Source organism: Clinocottus analis, unplaced genomic scaffold (genome assembly GCF_023055335.1).
Source record: "Clinocottus analis isolate CAN_PGR_092001 unplaced genomic scaffold, fCliAna1.0.p SCAF_22, whole genome shotgun sequence".
Classification (NCBI taxonomy): domain Eukaryota; kingdom Metazoa; phylum Chordata; class Actinopteri; order Perciformes; family Cottidae; genus Clinocottus; species Clinocottus analis.
In genome coordinates this window covers 9,437,369-9,464,122 of record NW_027175954.1, presented here as the reverse complement: position 1 = coordinate 9,464,122, position 26,754 = coordinate 9,437,369, and the positions used below count along the sequence as shown (strand labels likewise).

The 26,754-nt window shown below is 41.6% G+C and overlaps 1 protein-coding gene across 7 annotated transcripts; it reads right to left on the bottom strand.

Moving 5' to 3' along the window:
- Positions 1-61: 61 nt before the first annotated feature.
- Positions 62-25,591, bottom strand: ctnnd1 (catenin (cadherin-associated protein), delta 1). 7 transcript variants are annotated; one of them, XM_068589355.1, is made up of 24 exons: positions 25,191-25,433; positions 18,421-18,569; positions 18,146-18,293; positions 14,608-14,682; positions 14,371-14,496; positions 13,896-14,185; positions 13,701-13,791; positions 13,323-13,513; positions 12,783-13,041; positions 11,685-11,756; positions 10,717-10,867; positions 10,233-10,434; positions 7,904-8,021; positions 7,451-7,607; positions 6,437-6,454; positions 6,129-6,194; positions 5,909-6,036; positions 5,324-5,474; positions 5,028-5,223; positions 4,686-4,879; positions 3,718-3,765; positions 3,516-3,598; positions 2,556-2,610; positions 62-2,108 (listed from the first exon to the last, which is right to left on the bottom strand). In XM_068589355.1, exons 3-24 carry the CDS (start codon positions 18,284-18,286, stop codon positions 2,050-2,052), a joined length of 2,871 nt encoding a protein of 956 aa, XP_068445456.1. In that variant the 5' UTR covers positions 18,287-18,293; positions 18,421-18,569; positions 25,191-25,433; the 3' UTR covers positions 62-2,049. The 7 variants fall into 7 exon arrangements, with proteins under 7 accessions (XP_068445456.1, XP_068445453.1, XP_068445457.1 ...); XM_068589352.1 differs by lacking the exons at positions 18,421-18,569; positions 25,191-25,433 and adding an exon at positions 25,455-25,515; XM_068589356.1 differs by lacking the exons at positions 18,421-18,569; positions 25,191-25,433 and adding an exon at positions 24,664-25,184.
- Between the last annotated feature and the right edge of the window lie 1,163 nt (positions 25,592-26,754).

Here is a 26,754-nt window from a genome sequence, read left to right as displayed (position 1 = left end):
AACAGGAACTCTGAAAAATCATTTTCTTTTTTATTAAAAACAGTATTGCTAGTTACATGATTCATTCGTAAATGAGAATGTGCAACTTTTAAGAGCCAAGGCAAAGAGATTAAGGTGGAGTCCAGAATGAGATTTATTTTGTCATTAGTGATCCAGTATCTGGTGACTATGTTGAATTATTATGTTTAGCTAACTTGCCTTGCATTTAATTGAGATACAGACTGAATATTTTTAATCAAAAGATAAACTGATTGCATATGCATTCACCAAGAGCACCCACAAAGAATTTAACCCAAATCAATATTTTTTAAAAATACATAAAACCATTAAAATTAACAAATATACTCTTGTATATAGTTTAAATGTGCTTTTATTTTTTTCTCCACTTTTTCCAATGGCAAATTCTGGTCTATGCCTCTGTACACTGCGATGCGCTAACACAAACCCTTGCTCTCCTCTTTTAGTCAGTCCATTCTCGAAGGCAACTTGTTACTTAGAGAAAAAGAGGCACCCTCTGTCTGTTTCAATTGGCATGAAAAACAAACAAATTAAAAGGTAACAAAAAGAAAAAGAAAAAAACACATTATACCCCCCCGAGTGCTTCTTTTAATCATCCACTCAGTAAGTATCTACATCTCACTCGACACTAAGAATAAGTATTCTTCTACAGAACAAGCACTGTACTTAAGAAATGCAGGCAAAAACAGACAATGCTGCGTCTTCTCCCATGTACTGTTCTGTAGTCTTAAAGCCAGCTAGGCTATGGGTTTGCGAAGCAGTAAGTTATACAGAACTCAAGAGTTTTATATCTTATTAAAAAAACAACCAATTCCATTAACAAGAATCCAGTCTTACATACGTACAAGTTCACATATTATATTATTTTGCAGAATAGAAAACCGATGAGTTCCATATACAGTATTCTCAACTAGTAACCTGCTGAGAAAAAGACACCATGATTGGTCACCCATGTCATGTTGGGCACATCCATCAGACCTATCCTGAATGAGCGAGGCACTCCAGTTAGCCCATACAGATGCTGTTAGAGACCGTCTGGTATGTACACATTCATAAGATGACAGACCTGCAGATACAAGTAAATGCACCCCACATATTCTGTGATATCTTCTAAGAATTACAATATTAAGGGGCTTTACATTTAACGGAAACAGACTACATGTCTATTCCAATGAGATGGAGAGTAATCTGTCAGCTCTATTTCTGTCTGTAGGAATATCCATACTGAAACCACCACCCTTTTATATTTATGGATCACAATCAAATACAGAAAATGCAGCATCCCCATGCACACATAAAGCATTTTCAGTGTAGCTGCTGCAAAAGTTGAGTGTGAAGTTCTTGCGTTGAGTATTGGCAGTCGCAGCGGTAGCAGTGTCATTTGGCACATGTACATCACTGTGGTACAGAGCAAAGCAAGAAGAGGAACAACCACTACCAAAACAGAAGCAGAAGCTTTACACATATCTGATTAGATCAGTGGTAGGAAAACCTTTTGTTGTAGTATTTAACCATCAGTGAATGAGGCAGAGAAGGAAGAGTTTCCTTGATTTTGTCTGAGTGTAATAGCCATTTATGCAAAATTTCAACATAAAGTGTCCTGTTCTGATTAGTTTGATTGGTCTACATCTAATGTCCCACCTCCAAGAAATAGAAAGGTTCTCAGATGAAGCCACAGTCTCTGCTTTTTGTCAAAGAGAGAGTTAGTGTTGTCCAAGCAAGTTGTAGTGTTGTAGTAGTAGTGTAGCATCGAGCTGTAGTGTTGTGACCACGGGATCCGACCGAGTGGTTAGTATTTTGTAGTTCAGGGACTTGCAGAGCACAAAGTGGTCATAGTGTCTCATCCAGTTTTCCACAGGGAGCGCAGATCCACGTCAGTTTTTTCTGAGTGGTTCCATTAGTTTGTCAGCTGCAATGGAGGAATGTAACAAAGTGAAAGAGAGTAGAGAGGCTGCAATAGAGTGAAGAGGATTTGAGTGTAAAGGATGGAGTTTAGTCCCATCGATAGTGTAGTAGTCCCTCAATGTCAGTTCAGCAAGGGCAGTAGGTGGGAGGAGGTTGTCGTCTCGTGATGCACACAATCAGTTTTTCTGCAAGAGACACAAGTGTGAGAATTGATTATGTGGAGCAGCTATTATGAGGCATTCTTGCCTAGCCGGGAAGAATCACACATTTAAAATTCACAGCAGAAGATTCAATTATATACTTTTTTAAGTATAAAATACAATAAAGAATAGTGGCTGCTGGCAACAAAGTCACCACGGGTTAGACAAAAAGTACATGAACTGTGCAAAGAGAAAAACCACATCTCAGGAGAACAAATCGCTTACACCAGCAGGGAAAGCAAAAAAAAAAAAAAACAGTCCACAAACTGTACAATGGAAGCTCAACAATACTGGTCACTGTCAAACACATAAAAAGTCACAACTCTTAAAATACATCTAAGATATTTGGCCATGCAGTGAGTTTAGAGGAGCAGCCTGTGGGACACACATACCATGCGCTGACATGCAGTGTGACAGTGGGTGTAGCCTAACCATCGTAAGAATCCATTAGAGGCAAAGAGGCCTGCCTCTCCCCATACATCCCTCCCTAATATAGAGAGAAAGGAGGAGTGTGTGACAGAGAAAGGAAAGAGACCAAAAGGTGACATACATAGAGACCGTACACACAGCGAGGGGGGAAAATACAGAAATAATAGGGTTAAGTGTGATAATCCAAAAAGGAGAAAACATGAAATAGACAGACAACGGAAAAAGAACAGCAAGAGAGAAAAGAGAAAAAGTGGAGGGAAATAAAGACATCAGGTGAGATAAGGATTAATAAAACGTTAGTTACATGTTACGTTATGTTCAAGGTGGGAGAAAGAACACTGCTGAGAGTTTGTGAAAGACACAGATCAACCACAGTGCTTTAAGGAGACATGCATCAACATGCTGTGTGTGGATGTGTGTGAGAGCACGTCCGTTCACACGGTAACATTTTAGCAGAAGTCCTGAAATCTGGAAACTCCAAAGATGGGTGTGTGGGGGTGTGTGTGACGTGTGTATGTGTGTGTATGATGTGTGTGTCAATATAATTAACCAGTTGCACATTTCCAACCATTTTCAATCTTTCAGCCAAGTGATCATGTGCAATTTCCAATCCAATACTCTGATTATTAATAGTCAGCTTCACAGTGACGTCTCCTGAATGAACTGGAAATATTCTCAGAGGCGACGCAGAGGCCCGGAAGATAAGATAACAGACCATAACATCCTGTGAATGATTGCTTGACACTGTACAGCAAGTTGTTACAGACACACTTTTGAAAGTCATGAGCTTGTTTGTTCTATTAGTCTTACGCGTTTTAGTTTTCTTGAAAATGTAGGAAAGTGAAGTATGTAAAGAAGTTTGTTTAGGATTGAGGGGATTATTTTCATTAGAGTGCAGTCATGCAGGGTTATGTGTGTGTGAAGAGTGTGTGTGTGTTTGTTCATTTGGCCAGTTTCTTTTACCTGTACTGCATCTTTGTCAGCAGGTTCGAGTGTGTTATCCAGAGTGTTCCTTCTCCCTCTTTGGTCCAGTGTGGAGTAGGCATCTGAGTGGGACAAACATAAGGTTTAACCAGCAAAGTGTGCGTGTGCAATAAAAAATACTTCTCCACGAGTTTCATTTGTTACACTGGCCAGTTGTGTCTGTGTTCATATTTTTACTTGCCTGGCCCCATGTCATTCATTGGAATCATTTCCCGGTCCCCTTTGCCACCTGTGTAATAGAGACACAAAGACCATGAGCGTCGATGTGGAATGATAAATGTTTTTGTTCACATGGTGCGGCAGTGAGAACCGCTACTGCCAAAGATAGAATAGTGTGTAGGTGTGTGAGTGTCCTGTAAAGAGTTTCAAGAGGCAGGCATGATCCAGCTAGTATTCGCAAATATATAGTTTGTTACTTTGATGCGTAATGGGTGAGGTTTAGAAACTTTTTTAAAAAGCAGGCCAAGCCAGTTGAGACAAATATTCATGAATTAATTGGAACTCTATTTCATTCTGCGAACAGCCTGCATGAACTGCAGCACATAGAAACACAGCAACATTGTGAGGAGGACATTGTGAAACACTGCGATGATTACATTTGTAGAATATAAAGTGGAGATCTGTGGATCTTAATGGGAAATTTTGGATATGTTGGGTGGGATTATGTGAGACACTTATCCATAATCAGTGTATTACCAAACTACTTAATAGAATACACTGTAGATAAGTAACTTGTATAACCCCACTTAAAAAAATCCCGACTATCACTTTAAGTAAAATGCTTGACATGTGAAAGGCAAAACCATTGGAAATGGAGCATTTTAATGCCCCACTGTAAAATGTTGCAATTGAATACTATATTTGAATTAAATCAGCCTTTAAAGCATTTGTAGTGAACCTGTGTGCAAGGTAAAAAGATCATATGAAAAACATGCCATTCATTAACAAAGTACACAGTAATAAAGATATATACATTACTTTTAGCAGGACTTCAATATGCAATACAAACACTGGGGCAATAAGTAAATGCTTAATCTGGACCATTTTAGACATGAGACACACTGAATGCTTTAAGTAATTAAACTCTCAGATATTGGCCATGCAGTGCAGCACACTTTACATGCTTGAGTTTCCCTTTTGCCGACCAACCTTTGTCTATGAGGGGCAGAGTGCTGTCCTCATATCCTCCGTTGGCTCTGGTATTGTTGCTCGGAGGGTTTAGGTTGACCATGAAGTCTGTCTTCTTCCAGCCATCTTTCTCCAAAGTGCGCCGTAGCTCCTTGTAGCCCCACACCGTCTGCAGCACCAGGCCTGCCCCACGCACCTCCCGCTCAGAACGATTACTGGGGATCCCCGTGGACACGGGGAAGCAGAAAGGTAATTAAAAAGATGATAAGACTTATAAAGCATGCTAAATGGAGACATGCAATACATGCCAATATTCTGTCCTTGCACCATGGACAGAAGATTATCTCAGATAACAGCCCTTACCCGTCCTTGTTAATAAGCACCAGTCTCTCGATTCCCTGCGAGGCCCTCAGAGTCTTGGCTGCTTCCAGGCTGGAGCCCAGCACCTCATGGAGCGTGCTCAGTACCGACACCACCGTCTCTTCTGACAGCCCTCGCACCGGCTGACTCTGCCCGCCCCCAGGCAGGTTTGCCACCAGGTGAGGCACCGCATGTTTACCTGATAACACACGTTCATGAGAAGAGTGCTATGAATTTAAACAGGCCATCCAATCCATACAATAAATCCTTGTGCAACAGTACGAGTAGCTCAGTCTCACCAAGTAGATCTCTGTTGCGTGCGTCGATGGCCATGTTGCGGAGGGCTCCAGACATGGCGCGGACCACGCGGTCGTTGCCGTGGGCCAGCAGCTCGGTCATCATGGGCAGACCCTTCTCCTGGCGCAGCAAGGCACGAATGTATCGCCCATACTAAACAGACACACAATTTCATCAGGTGGTATTCAAACTCCCATTTCCCCCAATTCATTAATCTTGTGGCCGTCTTCACTTCTTAGCCACACTATTTAGAAAGTGTCATTCAAGACTGGAAATGCCTCCTTTTACCCAAGAGATGGTTATTTGTTTCCTGAGCCTATATTGTGTGGATTCTGAAGGTCATGTTCATGGTGTACAGTCATGGACAAGTGCCATGAAAAGGATGCACTTTGGAAAGCGTGTACTAATGCCTTAGTTCATTCCCAAATTGCATGCTTGTTTGGCACGCTTGAAGAGCTTTGCATAGGTATATGTTCATGTTTGCTCAGATTCCAATCTTATTCAATATTTCCAAAACTAGTGTGTCCATTCATCAAAGGGAGCGTCGGTGACATGCAGTGGGATATAAATTGGATAGCGGCTCTTACAGTCCAGCGTCCGGCACACAGGTTCTGAACAGCTCCAGCTGAGGCTTCCAGCACGGTGGGGTTCTTGGACTCCTTCAGCAGAGAGGTGTAGATGCGAACAACCTCCGGCTGGAACAGCAGCTCATAGCCTTCAGGAAAGAAGAAGAGAGTGGTGAAATAAAAACGGTGTATTTAGTTTGTTCTGCACTGCATGATACATATATTAAAAGGACTTTGTTACCTTTAGCAGGTGCGGTCCTCTTTGGAATGTCTATTATGTCTGCAGCTGCATCTTCATCTTTTCTACCTGGAATCAAACATCACAGCTTGAGAAACACACACAAGCTAAGTTCTACTGTTAGTAAATGTCTTCTAGTTCAGTTAGATGTGTTCTATGACCTACAACTGAGATGCATTAGACGTGCAATGTTACTACTAAGACAGTTACACTGACCTGTTAGCTCAGCTACTCTATTATTAATACTACTACAACCACTACAACAACCACAGCAAAAGCAAAGTGCAGTCATACAGAGGCAAAGAGCTTACCTTTGGAAAACCACTCATCTGTAGCCCAGCGTAAAAAGGGAAAGAGAAGAATGGAGGGAGGGAAGATAGGAAGACAGAATAGGAGGAAGAGAGAGCATTTACAGTGAGTAAGAGGAAAGCAGCCATAACTGAGTCACCTAGTTTAACACCTGCTTCCCAACAACAGCGCTGCTGACACCACACAGAAATCAGCAATGTGGCATGCCAAGTGTAAAGGCCAAATAAAGCAGATACATAGGACACAGCACATGTAACCATTTTATATACACAGGTAAGCATTTACCTAACCAGAAAGCAGATGTCTGAACATGTGTTATATCTATCTATATATCTATCTATCTATCTATCTATCTATCTATCTATCTATCTATCTATCTATCTATATATATATATATATATATATATATATATATATATATATATATATATACATATACATACATACATACATACATACATACATACATACACATATATATATATATATATATATATATATACTTTAAGTATCACATGTTTGTCATACAGTAGTTTAATAATTCGGCATAATTTGAACCTGATCACTTTCTGCACAACCTGCTGTTAGAAAGTAGCAAGCACCTCAAAGATCTGATTATTTAATGACAAAATATGTTGGTGCATAATTTTGAAGATGAAACAAATTATTAATTAGTTTTGATTCATGGTTTCAGTAATGAAACTAATCTGAAGTTGACGTTTTAAACATTCACTCATTTCAGCTTCTCAAATTTGAGGATTTATTCTCTATTTCATTTTATTCACAAACAGTGAGCAGCAGAAGAGAGGATGAGCTTTCTTGCAGTTGGGGAAATTGCTAACATTCCTATGTGAGCGAGTGGTATTGTTTGCACAAGCGTGCGTGTGGATGCGTGTGTGTGAGTATCAGTCTAGTGAGACGCCATTGTCAACAGTGACATCACCTCAAATGTTCCTCCGACTGACCTAACAAATACTGCCTCTCTCTCTCTCTTTCTCTCTCTCTCTGACACAGACCTTTGCCCTTGCGGGAGCTGAAGCAGCCGCCCTTCTGGCCGGAGGGGGCGGGGCCCTGGTTGAGGGGCGTGGCCTCCTGGTAGCGCTCACAGCCGGGGATTTCACGATGCACCTGATAGGACAAGTTCCTCAGCAGACACACGCTGTTCTCTATCAACTGCAAAGATGGAAGAATAATTAATGGAATGCAAACTCTGCCAAGTCTCTTACTGCAAGTCCGTAAATCACCAATTCGCAGGCAAACACACTCATGTTTTAATTAACTTGTTACATTTAGTTTAAAAAGAGCACTCTCCACTCCTATAGCGTTGTTACACAAACAAGGTTTAGAGAGAAAACAGGATCGAGAAGAACCATGTTTTTTATGCATTACCCGCAATGCAACTCAACCACCGACAGTGACGCCGGCGATACGGTTACGCTCGTAGTGACACTAGCCTCAAACTCACTCACCTTATTGTCGACTTCTTTAAAGTCAATCTGGGATTGGACGATGTACATGAGCGAATCAACCAATCCTGTACACTCCCTCAGCTTTCTCCTTGCCTCACTTCGCTCTGAACTCACGTTTCTTTGGACCCGTGGAAAGTTAAGAAGAGGGGAAACAAGAATGTAAAACAAAATGTGGATTAGCAGTGTGAAAGGTCGGAGAAATAATTGAGGCGGTTAAGAGGTTTAAGGTGACAGGAAAGAATCAATTTCAGTGACAACAAAAGGATTCCAGCACACAATGTTTAAACACGCCCCCAAGAGCTGTTTGAATGAAACTCCTGTTAAATCTACTGGTTTAGAACGAGAGTAAAGTTTGGTGGGATCAAGTAACAGCTTTGGAGCAATTTCTTCGGCTGCTCTCTGACTCTGTCCCACTTAGAAATCCAACAGGACTGGGTGGATGGAAACATGTGGAAACTGAGACCCAGTTAGTTCTCTATTCACTGATGCAGAAGACATGTAAAGAAAGGAACATGAGGGAGAATAAAACTCTGTGGAATGATATGCAGCCTTGGTCTTTTGTGCTGGCCTGTTTTCCCAGTGACAGGCCCCGCCCTCTCACACAATACCAGGACACATTCCCTTCCACAGCGTGGGGCACCGATTCCACTTCACTGCGTAGTTCAGTAAGTGTATTTACATGATGCAGTTGGCAAAAAAAAAAGGGGGTGGAGGGTGAAATACATTTACTGACCAGATATTAATGTCCAATATCAAATTCAGCCTTAATTTTCCATCAATCACCATCATGGTGGTGAACATTGTAAATAATCCAATGGTTTTGTTTATTTCCAAAACTCATGCAAAACTAATGAAACTCCCTTCATCTGCAGCTGTACTTTGCACGTTAGCAAACGAACAAGCTGATGAAGGTATAATGAAGCTAAACGCAATAGGTATTTAAGCTCTAGTTAACTTCAGAATCAAATTCAGGTTGTTCTGGATTTACCTCTTTTTTGATTAAGTCACTGAGAGCAGTTCTCTTTATCTTCATTTGAACATGTAAGATTTCCCATTTCAAACCTCTCTGTGAATATTGTATCACATTTTCAGGAGAGGTCTGTGTTTACTACCGTTAGCATTTCCTTTCCTCTGCTCACCCGAACAGGTTAAAGTTTATATCCACGTTAACAACTGCTGTATAAACGAGATCCTCTGATAATATAATTAAAGTCCATATTTGTAGCATGATAGTGTGACTGCGGCATACTTCCCATTATTTTAAAAGCATACGTTGTATATGTTGAGCAATTTTAATGCATTTTCTGAAAATCTAATGTGATCTATAAAAGTGGTAACTTTAATATGATTCTAAACTTATTAATAATCAGGTTTTCTTAATATGATTCAGTTGAAACAATCTGATGCATTCCCTTACTCTTCTTAATGAGATTTTACAACACTGTTGGTCAATGCACTGTATGATAGATAGTAAGACGATACTGTGCAGACAATTTCTGCAAATACCAAACTGTTATAGTCTTCAAGATAAAGAATTATTCACACATACTTTTCAAAACCTACACATAAACACTGTAATTAACCGTGTGGTCAAGGGGAATGCATAGATAACAGACAGAACGTACTGTTTACACTTGAAAGTCAATGCCCCAGTGTCCTTCTGCTTGTCCCCTCCCTGAAAACTTCCCTTCTTCACCCTCCAAGAGTTACTGTGAGGCTTCACTTCTCTTCCATTTAGCAGGTTATTTTCCATGAAAGATAACTGACATTTAACGCCAATGGTATTTTATATGTACTCGTATATCCGGTTTATATGTGCTAGAGGTCAAGAATAAATGGCTTCTCATGTGCACAAGTACCACGTGCAAACTTTTGAATATGATGGACTTGCCTTGAGTGTTTGTTGCTTATTTCTTTTAACTAAAAGTGTGGTTTTAAAAAAGTATACTTTACTTGTATGAATATTATCCAAAAACAGAAAAAGCCATCAGAACCAGAGATGATAGATTTTTATCTGTTAAAACTGAATATAAAAAGGTTTATTAAGTGCAATAACATCTCTTGTAGAATGGGTTTGGTCTGATTGAGAGGAAACCTTAAGCATTTCTAGTCTGACTGTATTATTATGCTGATTATTAGTGGAATAACATGAACTTAGTTTCTTTCTCCACTCCATGTAGGTGTTCTCCTATCTTTTCTGCTCCGTTAACTGCTTCCATCCTCCTTCATACATCCCACTGCTCTGTCAGCCTGTTTAGCTGGCATCCCGACAACCTTTCCTCTTTCCGTCTTTTTCAAAACATCAGTCAAACGGCTCTTGTTTCTATACCTTAGACAGCCAGCTGTGTTGGTGAGGGAGGTCTCCCACTCAAGATGTCTGGGCTTGCAGTTCTCCTCTCCTCCTCCTGCTCCGTTGGTCCCTCGCTCCCAGCCTGAATGAGGCACCATCACCTCGTCAGAGAGGGCGTGCAGTGCATGGTCCACGATCTCCATTTTCACAGAGTCGTGAGACGACAGGTTCCACAGCGTTCCTGCAAAAAACGGAAACAATTCAAGATGTAAAAATGTTGTATTCAATTATGAAGCTTCCAAATCGTACAAAATGTAATTTAAAATATAGGCTGATAAAAATGTCACTGTTAAATACAATTTAACAGAACTTTAATACAATAAAAAGCTGTAGAAACATCTAAATATTACAAGGAAGGCCGACTCTTTAAATAAGTGAGGGAACTCTGATGATTGAGCGAAGACCATTTCCATTGACCGGATTGGTAAGCGGTCGCGCTGTGCTGTTGCGTGTCGTCTCTAACCTGTGATGGTGTCAGTGAGGTCCTGGTCACGGGTCTTCCTCAGCAGCCGGATCAGAGCCGGCACTCCGTCACAGTTCTTGATGGCGATCTTGTTGTCTTGATCTTTGCCATACGAAATGTTCTTTAGTGCTCCACAGGCTGCATAGTGAACCTATAATAAAGATGCAATAAGAGCTTATAATCTATGAGTCAGGAGACCACTGCTCTCACACACATGGACAGATTTTAATAAGCAAAGGAAATGGGTCTTGGCATTTCTACTACTATTAGTTGACCATATTTCTGGCATACTTTCACTATAAAGCAATGTTAAGTTCAGCAGAACATTTTATAGTCAAGATTGGATCTCACTTGTGTTAAAAAAAAAACACAAAAAAAACACTATTACACCTATTTGTACTGTACAATTAAAATTGTTTAGCATGTTTGCATGATCCTATAACGCTTTTAATACAACACACACAAACACAAAAGAGTTTGCAGTTGCAGTTTGACCCAGAGCAAGTCGTTCAATACAAACTCAGACTTGACCAACATGTCACAAGCCGTATAGCATGAAATGTGAAATTAAGATGTTTCTTTGCCTCGAGAGTGGAATGCAATGCATGATGTGGTTTGTCTGGAAATGCCCATACAAAGATCAGCAAAACCTTGCCACAGCTTGTGCTAAATGAAAGGGGATCATAGAAAAACCACAAAATGTTTTGGCCGAAACCATATTTAGCACAAATGTTGACTTTCAAGATTTGACCAAGAGTCGTCAAAGACGTAGTGCTCATTTCTATTTTCCTTTCTAATTGATATTAGAGCCAAGTCTCAGGTTCAACTCGTCTCTATCTAAGAACTATTACATAAGGAATACACTACATCCCTTAAACCTCACGTTTACCCCCACCTATTCCAACCATTAACCACACAGTAGTTAATAAGAATGAAAAGAAAGACATAAATAAAATCAGCAAACTAACCTCTTTGTTTGGGTTGTCAAGCATACAGACTAGCGCTGGTATTCCTTTCATTCGACGCACATCACACTTCACCTGGAAAGCAAAAAAAAGAACATGAGCATTTATGTAGACACGGCCTAGAAATTAAGGCACATATTGACCATCATTGAAGAGGAAACCTCCTGGAAAATCCTTATGAATGAAAGAGAAAAATACACTGGCTGTGCAAATTCATAAAGGAAGCAGATAATGTAAAGACTGCTTGAAACTGTACAGATTAAGCAGGAGCTTACAACTACAGTGAGCTTGTTTTAATGTTTAAAGTTGGACTAACTGGAGTATTATTTCACATGTAGCTAAACGTGTATTGTTGAGCCTGTTTTATAAAAATGAACATTGCAGCAGAAGAGTCAGCATCTTCCGACCATCTGCAGCTTAATTTTTTTCTTCTTATATTCAGTTCATAGTACAACAGCACAAAGTAACGCTGCAAATCCACTCCTTTTATCAACATAGTTGAAGATGCAACAGTATTAGTCATAGTCATCTCATTTCAATACATTTTATTGGACAAAACCAACTGAAGTATCCATGCCTACGTTCAGTCTGAGCATAAAAGGCTGATTAAAGAGTTTAATCAAGACAGAGTCCTCCTAGCTTTTGACATATTTTTTCACCCATATTTATTAAGCTATGCTTTATTTTTAAGATCAATCTTTGGTTCATGTTATTATAAAACCAGGTATAATGCCACAAGATTAAACAACCAGAGTGCAGACTAAGGCGCACGTTAACATTTTCTGCTAAAACATTGACAGTTCTACATTGGGAGAAAGTTCCAATTAAACGTTTTGCACCCATCCTACTACTCCTTATCTCATCTTGACTCCCACTCTGATACAATTATAACTTTCTGTCTGTCTCTGCTATATCCGCTATCATACATGCCTCATTTACTCTTTAAAAACACATGACTAATCATCTTTTGTTGTGACATGGCGCTTTGACCTTTGCATTCCTCAACTGATTGATTTAAATAAAAGTCTAGTCCAACCTGCATTACACTGGAAACAAACTTTATACCATAAAACTATATGCTTGCGCATTTGCATGTCTTACTTTATCGTTCTTGTAGGTGAGATGCTGCAGGAAAGCAGCTGCGTTGCTCCTGACCGGGTCCAGCCTGTAGTTTAGCATGGCAATGACCTCTGGCAGCTCGGGTTGACGCCAGCCTGTGGGACCAGGACCGGGACCTTTCCTTAAAGTGCTGTCCAATGAAGCCATGCTACCTCTTTCCCCCTGGGCCAGCGGCGCTCTTTCCCAAAAGTACATGTCTCCCGGGCCACTCATGTCGCCGTCCAAGGTGCCCTCGTAACTCCTGGCGAGGCGGGAGGAAAACAGAATGTAAAAAATGTTGGTCAATATATGGGGAAACCAGAGTTTGCCCCTTTAGTTGTTTATAACATTGGTGATTTGCAAACAATAACAATTCAATATATGTTCACATTTACTTCTATTTTTTCGTGAAAAAATAATTGTAGGAGAAACATTATTATTTGCTTTCAAAGATGATGCACAGATAGTATATACAGACATGTAAAACAAACATCGAGACTCATCCCTGAAACAGACGAGTCACAACAAAAACACAGAACTTACCCAGTCCTGCGTGGGGGCCCATGAGGGAATGCATTGTGGTTGCGAGGCATGGTGCTGTAGTGCATCGGGTGTCCCATGCCATAGTCGGGCTCATCATAGCCCATACTGCGCTGGTCGTCCTCCAGACCGTACGGCTCTGGGACAAACCTTGTCATAGAGGACAGCTCCATGGCACTTCCCATACGCCCAACCTACAAAAGGGACAGAATCCAAAATATTAGGGGCCTCAAGCCAATTGTTGTCGTGAACTCATGCTAGGTCTTGTATATGCGCGTAGTCCTGCAATCACAATCAATCCAAACACGTAGCAAGGAAGCAAAAAAACAAACTCAGAAAGTCAATCTGAGAAAAAAGTGACGCAATGATTGTTGAAGATACCTGTGGCTGAGCAGCATAGGGGTCTAGCTGGTTCCTGCTGGGGGCCCTGTAGTTTGGATCCATAGTTCTGTAACCGTCTTGATGGACCGGTCTGGAGAGAGGAGGGAAAGGGAAGTGATGAAAATATTGTCCAGATCCATTAAATTGTGAACTTAATGTTTACCCTGACTACATGAGCTTCAACAAAAACTCTACCTGTAGCGATCATCCATGCGCGCTCCCCTGCTCAGGCTTGTGTAGGCTTCAGAAGGGGGTGGCCCAGTTCGGTAGTCCTCGTACCCCACCGGCGGTCCGTATTGGTAGTTGCGGGGCACAGTGTGAGTGGGGTAGTCCATGGGCCCCCCACCTCCGGGTCCCTGTCTGTAGACCATAGGAGCAGGGTAGCTCCCCATGCCTGTGACTGAACCCCCACCATCCAGGGAAAGTGTGTCTGACACGGAGGGGATGACTGTGCGAGTGGTGGTGGTCTTTACTACTTTCTTTACCTTACCAAAAAGAAGGTAGGCAGGAGATTAGAGTCAACAGCTATTATTTACAAAGGTAAATGATACAACCTAAAAAGGAAATGTCGCAAAGAATCCAGACTCCTACAAGCTACAAATGAACACAAAATGGTTATTTAATGCTGTAAAATGAAGTGAAGTTTTTGCTTTCCATCTACTCATCTTACCGTGGTTTCTGTGCGGCGTGTTGTCCCATCTTCACCGGTCTCCACAGAGACAACAGGTGGCACCTCCTGGGGATCTTCTTCCACCGTGTATGTCTCCTGCACCATCTGACCAGGGTCCATCCTGAACTACACACACATTTCAGAGAAGAACAACTAAAATGTAGGTCTTACATGGGTTATCCTTTTGATTAACCATCTTAAGAGGTAAAGAGCTGAAGGGCTCTGAAAGATGCTTACATGATGTGTCCCGTTGATGTAACCCTCGTTCAGTGTCAGCCTCTCTATGTCTGCATCACAAGAATTGCGTCCGTTCTGCAGGAAGGACAAAATACATATGAGATCCAACGCACGAACACACATTGATTGGATCCATCGTCAACTTTTATTTGAATGGCGTTCGATTTTATCTTGTGAAGTTCAGGCTCTTTCGTGCTATGTTCACACTGTGAGCGACAAAAGCAACTAAAACGCTCAAGTGTGGCCAGCAACAATACTTTTTTATTTTTTTATTTAACAAAACAGGAATTATGAGGGAGGGGGATTGTTTACTCTTCACTATGTCACAGCTGAAAAAAAGCTGAGACGTGGTCAACTTTGATTTGTAGTCACAGGTTTGTGGTTTCATATCATCGGCTTCCACTGAAAATGGCGCGTAGCCTGTTGATTTGTCGCATGTAGCGTGAGCGTAGCTTCAGTTGCATTGCTGCTGCAGCAAAAACAAAATTGAAATTATTTCAATTTATTTTATATTTGAATTACGATGATGCAAATATCTAATGACAACCAAAATGGACACATAAGTGACAGTTCAACGCTTTGTCTATGTTTCCGCCACAGATGGGCCGTTTCTAGACCACAAACGTCACGTCATTATCATGCTTTTGTGTGCGGACATTGGTCATATTTTAAGAAAACAAACATAATGATAAAAGTTTAACAATTAAAACGGTAAAATAATGATAAACCCTTACAATATGTAGTAAACTGAAAGGGATGTAATGAAGTAGCAATCAATCTTGCTAATAAACCTGATACACCCAGGGCTTTTTTTCCCCTAATTCCACAGAAATTAAGTGCCTAAAAAAAGAAAAACTCAAATGCTTCTAGATTATCATCCACAGGTCCGATTTAATAAATTTAAACAGGTTAAGTACTCTAAACCCTTGTGAAAAGAGAAACGATGGGCGACATTTTTAAAAAAATTCCGGAAGCTCCTCAACCTGACTCAGCGATTATAATGTTTTACGTTTTTTTCACATTTTAACGAATTTAGTACTCCTAAATAGGATTAATCTGAAATCTGCGTTAGATGACACATGCGGAAATGAGAGGGTCAGTAACCCAGATTGTTTGTCATAATGAGACCAAGGAAAAGGTCAAAGTTGGTCATTTTTCTATTTCTGAACCGAAAAACATGATTTTTGGACTAGAAATGCTTGAAAAGGGGTCAGTGCTTGTGTTTATTGTGATTAATATTGCAGATTTGGACGCTCTAATCTTTGCTTAATCTTGCCAAAGAGGTGCTGTATTACTCTGTGGCATTATAGGAAGGTACCAAACATACAATTTAAAAAACTCGAGGAGCGATCGAGGAGTAATTTTTTGATCTAATTCTTGACTTATGATCAAATTTATGCAGAAATTAATAATAATAAAAAATTTGAATGGCAAGAAGTTGCAGATTCTTTAGAGACCAAGGACAATAGAGTCTGGTACTCACATCAAGGTCATATGAGCTGTAGAACACTTAGGGTCCCCTAATTAGGCTCCCCATGGATGCACTAGGTTTTGTAGAGAATTTTGTTTTTTGACTTAAAGCGTAAATAAACGATTGCAAGCCTGCACAAATAAAGATCTGACTGCTGCAGAGATTAAAACGAGTGTGCGTGTTGTTTGAGACATGCGCGTGAAAATCATGTCTTGACACGCTTGTGGTCGAAGACAGGAGATAAAAATGACACTCCATGACGACCAAAGCTATGTAAACCTCATTGGCACACAAAAAGGCTTTCATGTCTTCGCCACACCCTTAAACACATACAACTGAACAGAACACACTAATCCCACAAATGTATGAATGGAATGGAATAATGTGATTTAAGAGTTAAATAATTAGTAATGAAATGAATAATGATCCAAAGACACAAACAAAGAGACAAACTTCTGTCTTTTGAGTCGACACCACCAGCAATGCCAGCCTAGGAGTGGTAATGGGTGTGGTGCACTTCTCATTCCAGCCACAGGGGGAGCTCTTTGTATCGCTCATGCCATCTCTGCAGAGGTATCTCCACTACAATAGGGGTCAAGGGGGCACAGCCAAGGGGGAAGATTTCTCAACAGCGATTCTGAGAAGGAAAGCAGTTGTCTGCCTAAACATTTTAAGTAAAAAGGCTGGAAATAACACATGCAATAACAGCCTTTTTTTAAGTGCCACTCTGCCCAGATCAAATCAACAATACTTTGTTTAAGCAAATCAAAACTCTTTAGTTCAGATAAGGACTCCACCAGGGAGAATAGTAGAAAGTGGCGGGCAGATGTGAGCATGTGGGAACCTGTCAGTAAAGACTCAGGTCGGGTTTGCGCTGCCTGGGAGAGTAGCAGAGGCATGCCGAAGCCTTTGGGCTATGTAAACACACACGCGCACACACACACACACACACACACACACACACACACACACACACACACACACACACACACACACACACACACACACACACACACACACACAAGATAAGAACCAGCACAGGCTACATTTCTGCCCTGTTCTCACTAAAACACACACAACTGACATTTCTGCTCCTTATCTGCCACTAGACATACCTGAAACCGGGATGTGTCCTGGAGAACGCATGCACACATGCAGGAGCAGCAAGTGAAAGAGGGAAAGTGAACGAGTAAGAGAATAGTTTATGACAACTTGTCTCAAAGGTTGCCTCAGGGACTGTGTGTGTGTGTGTGTGTGTGTGTGTGTGTGTGTGTGTGTGTGTGTGTGTGTGTGTGTGTGTGTGTGTGTGTGTGTGTGTGTGTGTGCGCGCGCGCGTCTGTTTACGCACGCTAATGACTGAACTAGTCAATAAGGAAGTAAAAGAACGAGCGAGAGTTGGTGGGTGTGCCGCATGACTGCCAGGGAGCGAGGTGAACTCAGAATCACTCTGCAGTCTCTCAACCAGCTAACTGACTCACAGATGATGAAGACAGAAACACACTCGGTAATTGAGATGTTTACCAAGAATTCACAGACGACGACACAGGACGTCTTTGTCCAAACTAATGGACTGAAAAAGCAATCGATCGTCCAGGAAAAAGCCAAACATGACAAACAACATTCTGTCGAGCGAGACATCGCTCTGCATGCAAAAATGGACAGGTCAAGACAAACATGATGAGTTACACGGTTGTTAAGCATGATTGGTAAAGGGGTACAATGATAGGAGGACTTTTCATTTGAATAAGACATGAACAGTGACTGAGGAACCAATGGAGGATGGGAAAAATGGGCAGAGAGTGCAAATGACCTCAGGAAGGCGATATTGAGAGACGCTTCAGTCGCACTTTAAAATTCCAGCTTGGCAAAAACCTACCCAGGAGGTATTTTATTTGATTCTGCTTCCATCCAGCCAGTCCACACACAGATGGTATAGGGGGGTTACGATGGAGATAGATTGGACAAACTTGCCCGGATCAAGGATGAATCCGAAGAACGTCTCGATGGAAAATATGGGTGAGGGTGGGTGGAAAGTGGAGGGAATGGGCGTGGTATATTCCATGTTACCTGCATGTTGGGGAGGGGGCGGGGCAAGGTGCCGGCACACGACCTCCGCTCCTCCTCCAGAGCTCGGCTCAGCATCTCAAACTGCCTCTCCTGCTCCCGCACCGAGGCCAGCAGGGAGGCCGTACTCGCACACTGCTCCATTCACTCGCTGAGAGCAGAACAGAGCAGAGCAGAGGACAGGACAGGACAGGGTCAACACCAGAGAGTAGAGGAGAGTGAACCAACACCGAGAGTCAATCAAAGTTAGAGACAGCGAGGTTGAACCACCCATGTACATAGATACAAAAGACAGACGGGCCATGGCACCATGCACATCTGGGAATGCACACACTGAAGTGTGACTGAAGATAAAATATAGAGGTTAAAAGCAGCAAGAGCTGACGCAGGAGGGGAAAGCGAGGAAAGGTAAAGATGAGAGAGAGAACTGAGGAGATATAGAAGCAGGTGCAGAGAAAATATGAGGAGACAGAACAAGAGCAAGAACCAGTAAGGACGAGCAGCAGGGACAAAGAGAACTCGCAATTTGAGAATTTGTCTTCAAAAGTGATTATTCAGTTCAAATTAAAGGTGGCATCAGCTGAACAAGGAATGGAAGCGAACTACCAGCAGGTTTTCAGCGTTTCTTCACCTTCTGCTGTGCAGTTAAAAATAGAGAGAAAGTGAGATACAGGAAGAGGAACAATTAAAGCTTGTTTTCAGCGTGTGGAGCTTGTTAGCACTTCTTCACTCCAAAGATGCAGGGATCGTGAGAGCGGAGGGAGGAGACATGTGCAAGTGTGAGGGCATTCAGAGGAGTTATCGAGAGACGGCATCACACAATCAAGTTACACCAAATTTGAAAATCCAGAGGTGTTTTGAATTGAGAAGGCGTGTTCTGCGAAGGGAAAAACAAGGCATGCCTCGTATTCCCAGCTTTCTTACAGCACTCTGCAAGTTATAGTGGATGCAATTTTATTTTTCATGCCATCTATGGCAAGCAGCATTTCTTGATATAACTAAAAGCTGTAAAAGAGATTCAAAATCACAAGAAAAGCCATACAAACTGGAGCTGGTCAAGACAAGAAACTGTCAAAAGGTATATCAACATTGCTGCTACATAATATTAATTCCTTCCTCTTAATTTAAAATAAAACAAATATCTAGTGTTTTAGGGCACAACCTTACCCCCAAGGCAAATTCCATCTGGTTGACAAACTCTGGTGACCTTAGATAACACTTCACATTTGTTACTCTTTACTGTGCTCAGTGCTCACCAACATATTTTTCACAAATTGGTAGAACTTGTACTTTCCTAACATGCTATGTCTAATGATTATCCAAATGTAGGTGGGCTTGCAAAATAGCAAAGTAGAACAATTTTGTTTTGCAATGGTCAACATATCAGCCTGGACTTTTGGGAAAGAAATGCAGCTTGAACACATGCCAAGGATGACTCAAGCTGAAATTACAGAGGTATGCTAATAAGTGAATGTCACTCCAGGCCAAATTCAAACAATGACAAAGTCCCTTTTTCTCAGGCTTCCTCAGTAGGGACGCTGGTGAGGAAGGATTGAGGAATCTGAGGAAAATTAATTCAACAGTGTCTGCGTAATAACGGGATGACACGAGGGTGGCTCATCTCCAAAACCAGAGCAAAAAAACATTTTCTACTTCAAAGTTCACTGACTCATGTAGATCAAATCTGCTCTCCATCTGCACACACTGGATTGGCTGAGTGAACAAAGACTCCTGTATGAAGTTTGAGTGTGCACAAACGCCAGCACGGGTGTGTGCACACATCTGTGTGAGGGCGAGTGATTGTGTATGTGGGTCAGAGACTAAATAAAGGTGACGGGTGTGCCTGGCTGACGTTGGTTCTATCCTTGAATATGCAAACAGAGTTGTGGCGAAGTTTTGGTGAAGTTAATACTGCCTTGTTTCTTGTTTCTTTACATTTGTGTGTGTGGCAGAGAAGGGGAAGGAGGGTGGAGAGGCATTTCTGGACAGAAACACACATGAGGATAGAAACACACATGAGCCGCACAAAGACACACCACCGCCGCCATTGTCATACATTCCACAGTGAGATTTAGCGTGTCATATCCTGTCTCAGCTGTTGGAAACTGTCCTAATAAGGGAGCCCTTCACTCTCTCATTGTGTGGTTTTTATCCATCTCTCACAGCAGTGTGTTGTCTTCTCAGCCAAACACTCCAATCCTGGAAAGACAGAGTGGGGCCCCATTACTTTCTCCGACCCAATCAGGGCATCCAACCACAACCCAACCAAGTGCTTTTTTAGTGGCTAGCGTTCAGAAATTGAGAGATAGTTTTGAAATTATCTCAAGTGGGTATATGTAACCTCTGCGTGAAGCTTAGAATGCATTACGCCTTGAATGCAAGCCTTGACTTCACTCAACAACAACAGATCTCTCTGCTGAGATCCCAAACTCAAAAAGTGAAAGGGGAAGTAAATGTGGCAGCAAGCTACAAATATATGTTTGTTCTGTCATGAAGGTTGTCTATAGCGGCCACATTTTTTCGTAAGAGGAATCAAGATTTTAACTTGGCAATGGAGCACTGACAGCATATGTCAGATAAGTCGACATACCACAGTATGGGTTATTCTTTGCGGCTCTTTCAAAACATCAACACTTCTTTTAGAGCACAGAGGAGAGCTTTTATGCCTCTGCCAGACACACAGAACCACACAAACTCTATAGCTACGCGATTCCCACCACTAACATTTTTGTGAAAGGGAATAGTTGCTTGTGAGTGAGTTTTAAATGGCTTCAGCCACTCAAAGCCTGGGCATTAGGCATTAATCTCTTGTAAGGCCATTAGCAGCTACGCTAAATCGCATCTACTAATGGTATAGCCCTAGAATTACACCGCTAAGTCCCCTGGCATCCTGAGCCAACACCAATGTGTACACACTATCTGTGTCCACTACTCACTGAAAACTTTGTGAAGCACACACTCACAGACAGTTTTTTTGTCTCTCACCCAGTGCCCACTGAGTATTGTGACCGATGTGTTTTCCTTGATTATAATATGACATCATTGCTACTTCCGCGATTTAGTCACTTTATGGTTCTGGCAGACAAAAAAAACACACAGCTGAAGTGAAGCTATGATAAAATGCTGTTGTGGCTTGGCCAAGTGTTACGCTGACTCAGCCTCATTTGAATGGTCTCACAGAAATTTAGCCCCTGTGCTTGTGTTGTGTGTATTGTGTGTTAGCCTTGGCCCGCATCCAAATACTACCGCCTTTGCTGTCCTGACTTGAAACCACTCCCCTCCCCACCCTCCTCCCTTGTGACCTGCAGTGTGGTAGCTGCAGAGAGACGGACGCCCACCCACCACACCACACCGCTATATTGGAGATCTCTACAAGGACAGCTGTCTAATCTACAGGATGTCAATTTACTATTCTGAGCGAGGATGGACACGTGTAGGAAACTGTAATTCATAAATCACGAAAGATCACAAAACAGCCAAAAGGACATGTGCAGGCAACTGTAATTTATAGATCACGAAACCGCCAAAAAAAAAAACAGTTCAACTATATGTTCACCCAGTGACAGGCCGTGGGATTCAGACCTAGACCTTCAATGAGTGTTGTATAGTCTACATCACGGACAGACTAGGAAGAAAAAGTGTTCCTGGAGTTACTGTCACAGACCAACACACTCGGCGCGTTATGACAGTCCACCACCCGCTCCGCCACACAGTTCCACCACAAGCATACAGGGCGATTGCGCTACGGGGTTTCAGAGACCCTCTGACTCTCGGATACGTTAGACTCCTTGGTCCGTGTTGCAAGACGGGTCGGGTGGGTTGACGACATTGCTGCAGACCCCTGACGCCCTTTACATGAGGCGCTCCCCGCCCTGGCGACGGAGCCTACGGGGTGAGGGGACTGACCCGCGCAGCCGCTCCACATGACGAGAAAATTAAATAAATAGGAGACACCGTGAGCAAGGTGCTTTTTAAAAGTCTTTTTTTTTTTAATGGCATGTGATCTACCCGCACTGCCTTTAAACTACTGGGCACCCCTGCCTCTACCTAGACAGAAATGCCCATCACAATTTCAAAGGATTAAAATTGCCTGACAGGTCAAAAATATTGAATGAATTAACAATGATATGAACAGATGAAAAGAAGCAATCCCTCAGAAATGATAGACCCAGAACATGCTGGGTATTTTTGATTTCTTAATATCTTTTATAATTATAAATGCAGTTTATTTCAAATAATATCAAATTCTACTTATTCTTTTTCTGTTTGAAATAAACAGTAAATTACATTAAGTGCTCAGCCCTTCTATTTAATTGGTTATTTACCTCCAGCAGACATTAACAAATAGAGTGGAGGTTCATTTCACACAAGAAATGCCTATATTTAACGATTGTGGCGATTGATTAGGTCATGATCTAACTAAATTGACCACAAGACAAAAGTGTATCAGTATCTTCGTGGCTAACCACCTTATGGGGCCCCTAAACTGCTCCCTGGATGCGTTATAGTAGCTGCCCACTGCTCTTAAAACCAGGATGGCTTAAATGAAGGGGTGTGCAATGGACAATGTGTGACTATTAAAGTGAATATACATTTTTTATATTGTTCTGAGCCAAGCTTATTGAAAAAAAGAGTAGGGAATATGGTTTTAATCATTGTTAAAACTGTATGTATTTTCAAAATGCATTCACTATTATATTACACTATTGCAAATGTAACCAAATTTAATCAAAAGTCAACATAGAAAATAATCAAAATGATGAGTAATTGCATTTTTGCAATAAAATAGGTATCAGACAAAACTCCCTACACATTTAAAACATAATCTTATTTTGTTTCTTTGTGACTATATGTCCTAACGGTATTATCATACGAGTCTACTCAAAGTCCACACATGTTGGTGATTTGTCACACCTGATTTAAGATATATTCATTTAATGTACATATTTAATCAGTCAATGTAGGCTCGCTGTACATTGAACCAACTACATCTTATTCTTCAACTCAACCTCATTCAAAATTGTTGAAAGACGTTTACTTATCAGTCACAAAACACAGAAGTTTCGTAATACTCCATTTAAAATGTACAAATATGTGTTAAAAAATTAACAAATATTTAACATTCCTGGTCACTCAAACACTTTATTAAAAAAAATTGCCAAACAAACTAAAAAACATTCAGCAGTCAGTAAAGATTTACCGCTGGTGACTTGCAATCAAAGTGTGGCTACCACTTAACAAGCAAGTGGGTTAAATAGCTGCAGTGAGAACCATAAAAGTTCCAACTTCTTTCCAAGACGCTAACCACAAGCACTGAGGGAGGGTACCGAGCGACAGTTTCCCTTCACAGATTTAGAAACCTGTGCACTTTGATTTTGCTCTGTGTACACCATCTCATATCGTACATGTCCTTCACTGCATAGAAAGCAAGCTGACGTACACACCATTCAAATAAAAACACAGACTGCACGTTTGTAACCATTGGACGTAGATAGCGGAAGAGAGATAATTGGAGAGAGACAGACAGGGAGGAGGAGGAGCAAATATAAGAAAACCTCAGCTTCTGTGTGTCAGAGGGACACACCCATGGTGTGCTCTGAAAGCCCATCATTACAGAGGCTCACAAATGATAGCCCTGGTTAAAACAACTGGCTTAGTAGCAAGACTTCAGCCCCCACAGTCAAAATGGCTCAGGAAACAATTCTAGGCAGCAAAAGAGACGTCCAACTTAGAAGTTTTGCCACTCCTTTTTTCTACATCTAAAACAGAAGGAACATTTTTGAGAAAACTGCATGTCCACACTTGCTCCCAATCTTTCCCATGTCAGTTCCGGCAGGCCGAAACAGACATGCCCCAGGGCCTTTTAAGGAATATGACAGGCTTGTCCATGCTGCACTAAGACTCGCCAATCAGCTGACTGCACCAACACAAATCAACAAATCAGTTACTTTAGAGAAGCTGTCAAACACATCTCAGGTTGGTCTGTGTTGTTATTGGGGAACGTCACACACACACAAACCTAATAAGACAGGACTGCACAATAAAAGCAGTAACGCTTACTCCAAGAGCGATCCACTAACGCGGATCTGGTCAGGTCCCTCTTGAGTAATCCAGCACCCGTTCCCATTGAAGAACTGGAAATCGAGAAGGTGTCTGAGTAGCAAGCCTCTACACAAGGGACTGAATGAGGCAACAAACAAGCCTGCCACCTTACCACACCCAAACATTCAGACCCACACAACAGGTTCTTGCCCCCTCCCCTTCTGCTCCACCTCCACCCCTCCCTCTACCTGGCAAACCACATCAAACATGGTGCAAGGCAGCTGCTGAAACACTGAAACAGTGTCTACTCAGTTAGACTTTCAACACGAAAATGTAAGACACGTTTAGGGCAATCTACCATGCACGTTTAGTCACCTGAAGGCACCACCCAGCTCCACCGTCCGCAGAGAGTCTCGGCTGCAACACATCATAGTAAACTGATAAGCGAGCCCGAGACTGGACTTTGAACCCTCACTTACGGTCTGTGACGCGGCGGGCTGGCCCGGTGACTTCCGTGTACTCTCACCTGTCCTGCACACCTTTATAACCCTGGAGAAAAACTGGAGGTTACGCCCGGGGATCTTTCCGCCATGATGGGTTGAAGGCAGCAAATAGCAACGACCTCAACGTGTAGTGTAATAACGTGATAACCAGCCAACCCACAAACCAGACCATTCATGTAATAAACTGCAATGTTAGCAAACGTCCACGTTACGCGGACATTGTGTCCGCGTTAGCCGCCTCGGTATCAACCCTCCGCGACTACATGTACACGTTGAGTGTAACTTTTCCCCCCAACTCTCCCTCTAAATAAGTTATTCATCCTGCCAACGACAGGAATACACCTATGCTAGCTCACTTAGCATGAGCCGTTTTTAGCTCCCCTGCTAACGCTGCGTTTACAACCACCAAGTTCACCAAAATAAAAGGTCACCCTCTGTTTCCCACAAACAACACATCCCAACCAGCTGCAACGAGCACGAGACGCCAAAAGACGGGCCATTACCGATCCTGGAGAGTGTTAGGCTTGTTTTTCAAAGTCCATTAAGTGCTTGCGAGGTGGATTCAGGCCTAGCCGAGGGCTGCTGCTGCTGCTGCTGCTGCTGCTGACACGATCCACACCTCGACCCGCAGCTCGGGGGAGAAGTGAGTTGAGAGGAGGCAACAAAAACAACCTCGGCGGGGTCGAGCAGACACTTCAAACATGCACAAATAAAACTTTCCGCCGCGGGGAGAGCGCACTCTTCGTGAAGACGGAGAAAACACCCACCTATGCGATCTGTCTGCCTTGCCTCGGCTTGTTGTTCACTTGTCGCTGCTCTTCCTCTCCGCTGGGGGGAAGAGGTGGGGGATAGGAGAAGGGAACAGAGAGGAGGAGAGGAGGAAACGGAGAAGGGAACAGAGAGGGAAGAGGAGGAGACGGAGGAGACGAAGAAGGGAACACAGAGGAGGAGAGGAGGAGACGGAGAAGGGAACACAGAGGAGAGGAGGGGGGCGTGAATTAGTAAATTATTAGTGAATAATGAAAAAGTAATATTGTCAGTGACACACTCATGAATCATGAATACAACTTTTTCATGATCTACTAATGTTTTCTGACAGCTATTTATTAATATGGAACAGCACAAAACGGTGCAATTATGTATGTGTTTATTTATTTCCACAATTCAAACAGTATGAAAATCATAAGAGAGATAAATTAATATCACAGTGCAGGAAGAGACAAAACAAAGTCAACTCGGCTAATTCGTAGCCTCCACCTAATAATATTTTTAAAAAATACACAATGTACAAACATAAAAATACATATGCATACGATAGACAATAAAAAAAGAAAGAAGAAAAAATTGTGTAATAATGTTGAGTCTGTGTGTGCATTGTGAGCGTGAAAGTAAACATGGCTTGTGTTTGTTCGTAGATGTTGTATTATTATTATTATTATTATTATTATTATTATTATTATTATTATTATTCCCTCCTATAATTATGACGAATAAGTCATAATAAATTGTATTCCTGTATTAATACATAGACAAGTTCATTTGTATGGCACATTTCAACAACTAGGCAATTCAAACTGCTTCACATAGAAGCAATACAAGCATCTACAGAAAAAAACGAGATTTTAAAACAATTTGGAAAATGTATTAAAACATTTTTTTTAAACAGTTAAAAAGCAAAAAAATATAATACAAGTTGCAGTGCAGTTTAATAAATACAATGCAGTCTAGAGAGGTGCAGAAATATTGTCATAATTAGAAGATTCTCAGTCTTTATCTTTATAAACTACGTCATTACTTTAAGAATGTTTCTCATTATAATTATTTTTTTTATCATAGTATAAAATGGGCTTCCAAAGAAAAATAGTCTTTGTAGGCATTGGTATACATTTTACTATTCATACTTTAAATATTATAATAATATATACTACACTTTCAATAAAACAAATAGTATAATTTATTACGGATATTCTATTTCACACCCAATCAGGATTGCTCTTTTCTCAGCTTCCAGACATTAAAGGGAATACCTCACTTTATTTGTCTTTTGCTTATGGAAAATGACACTTA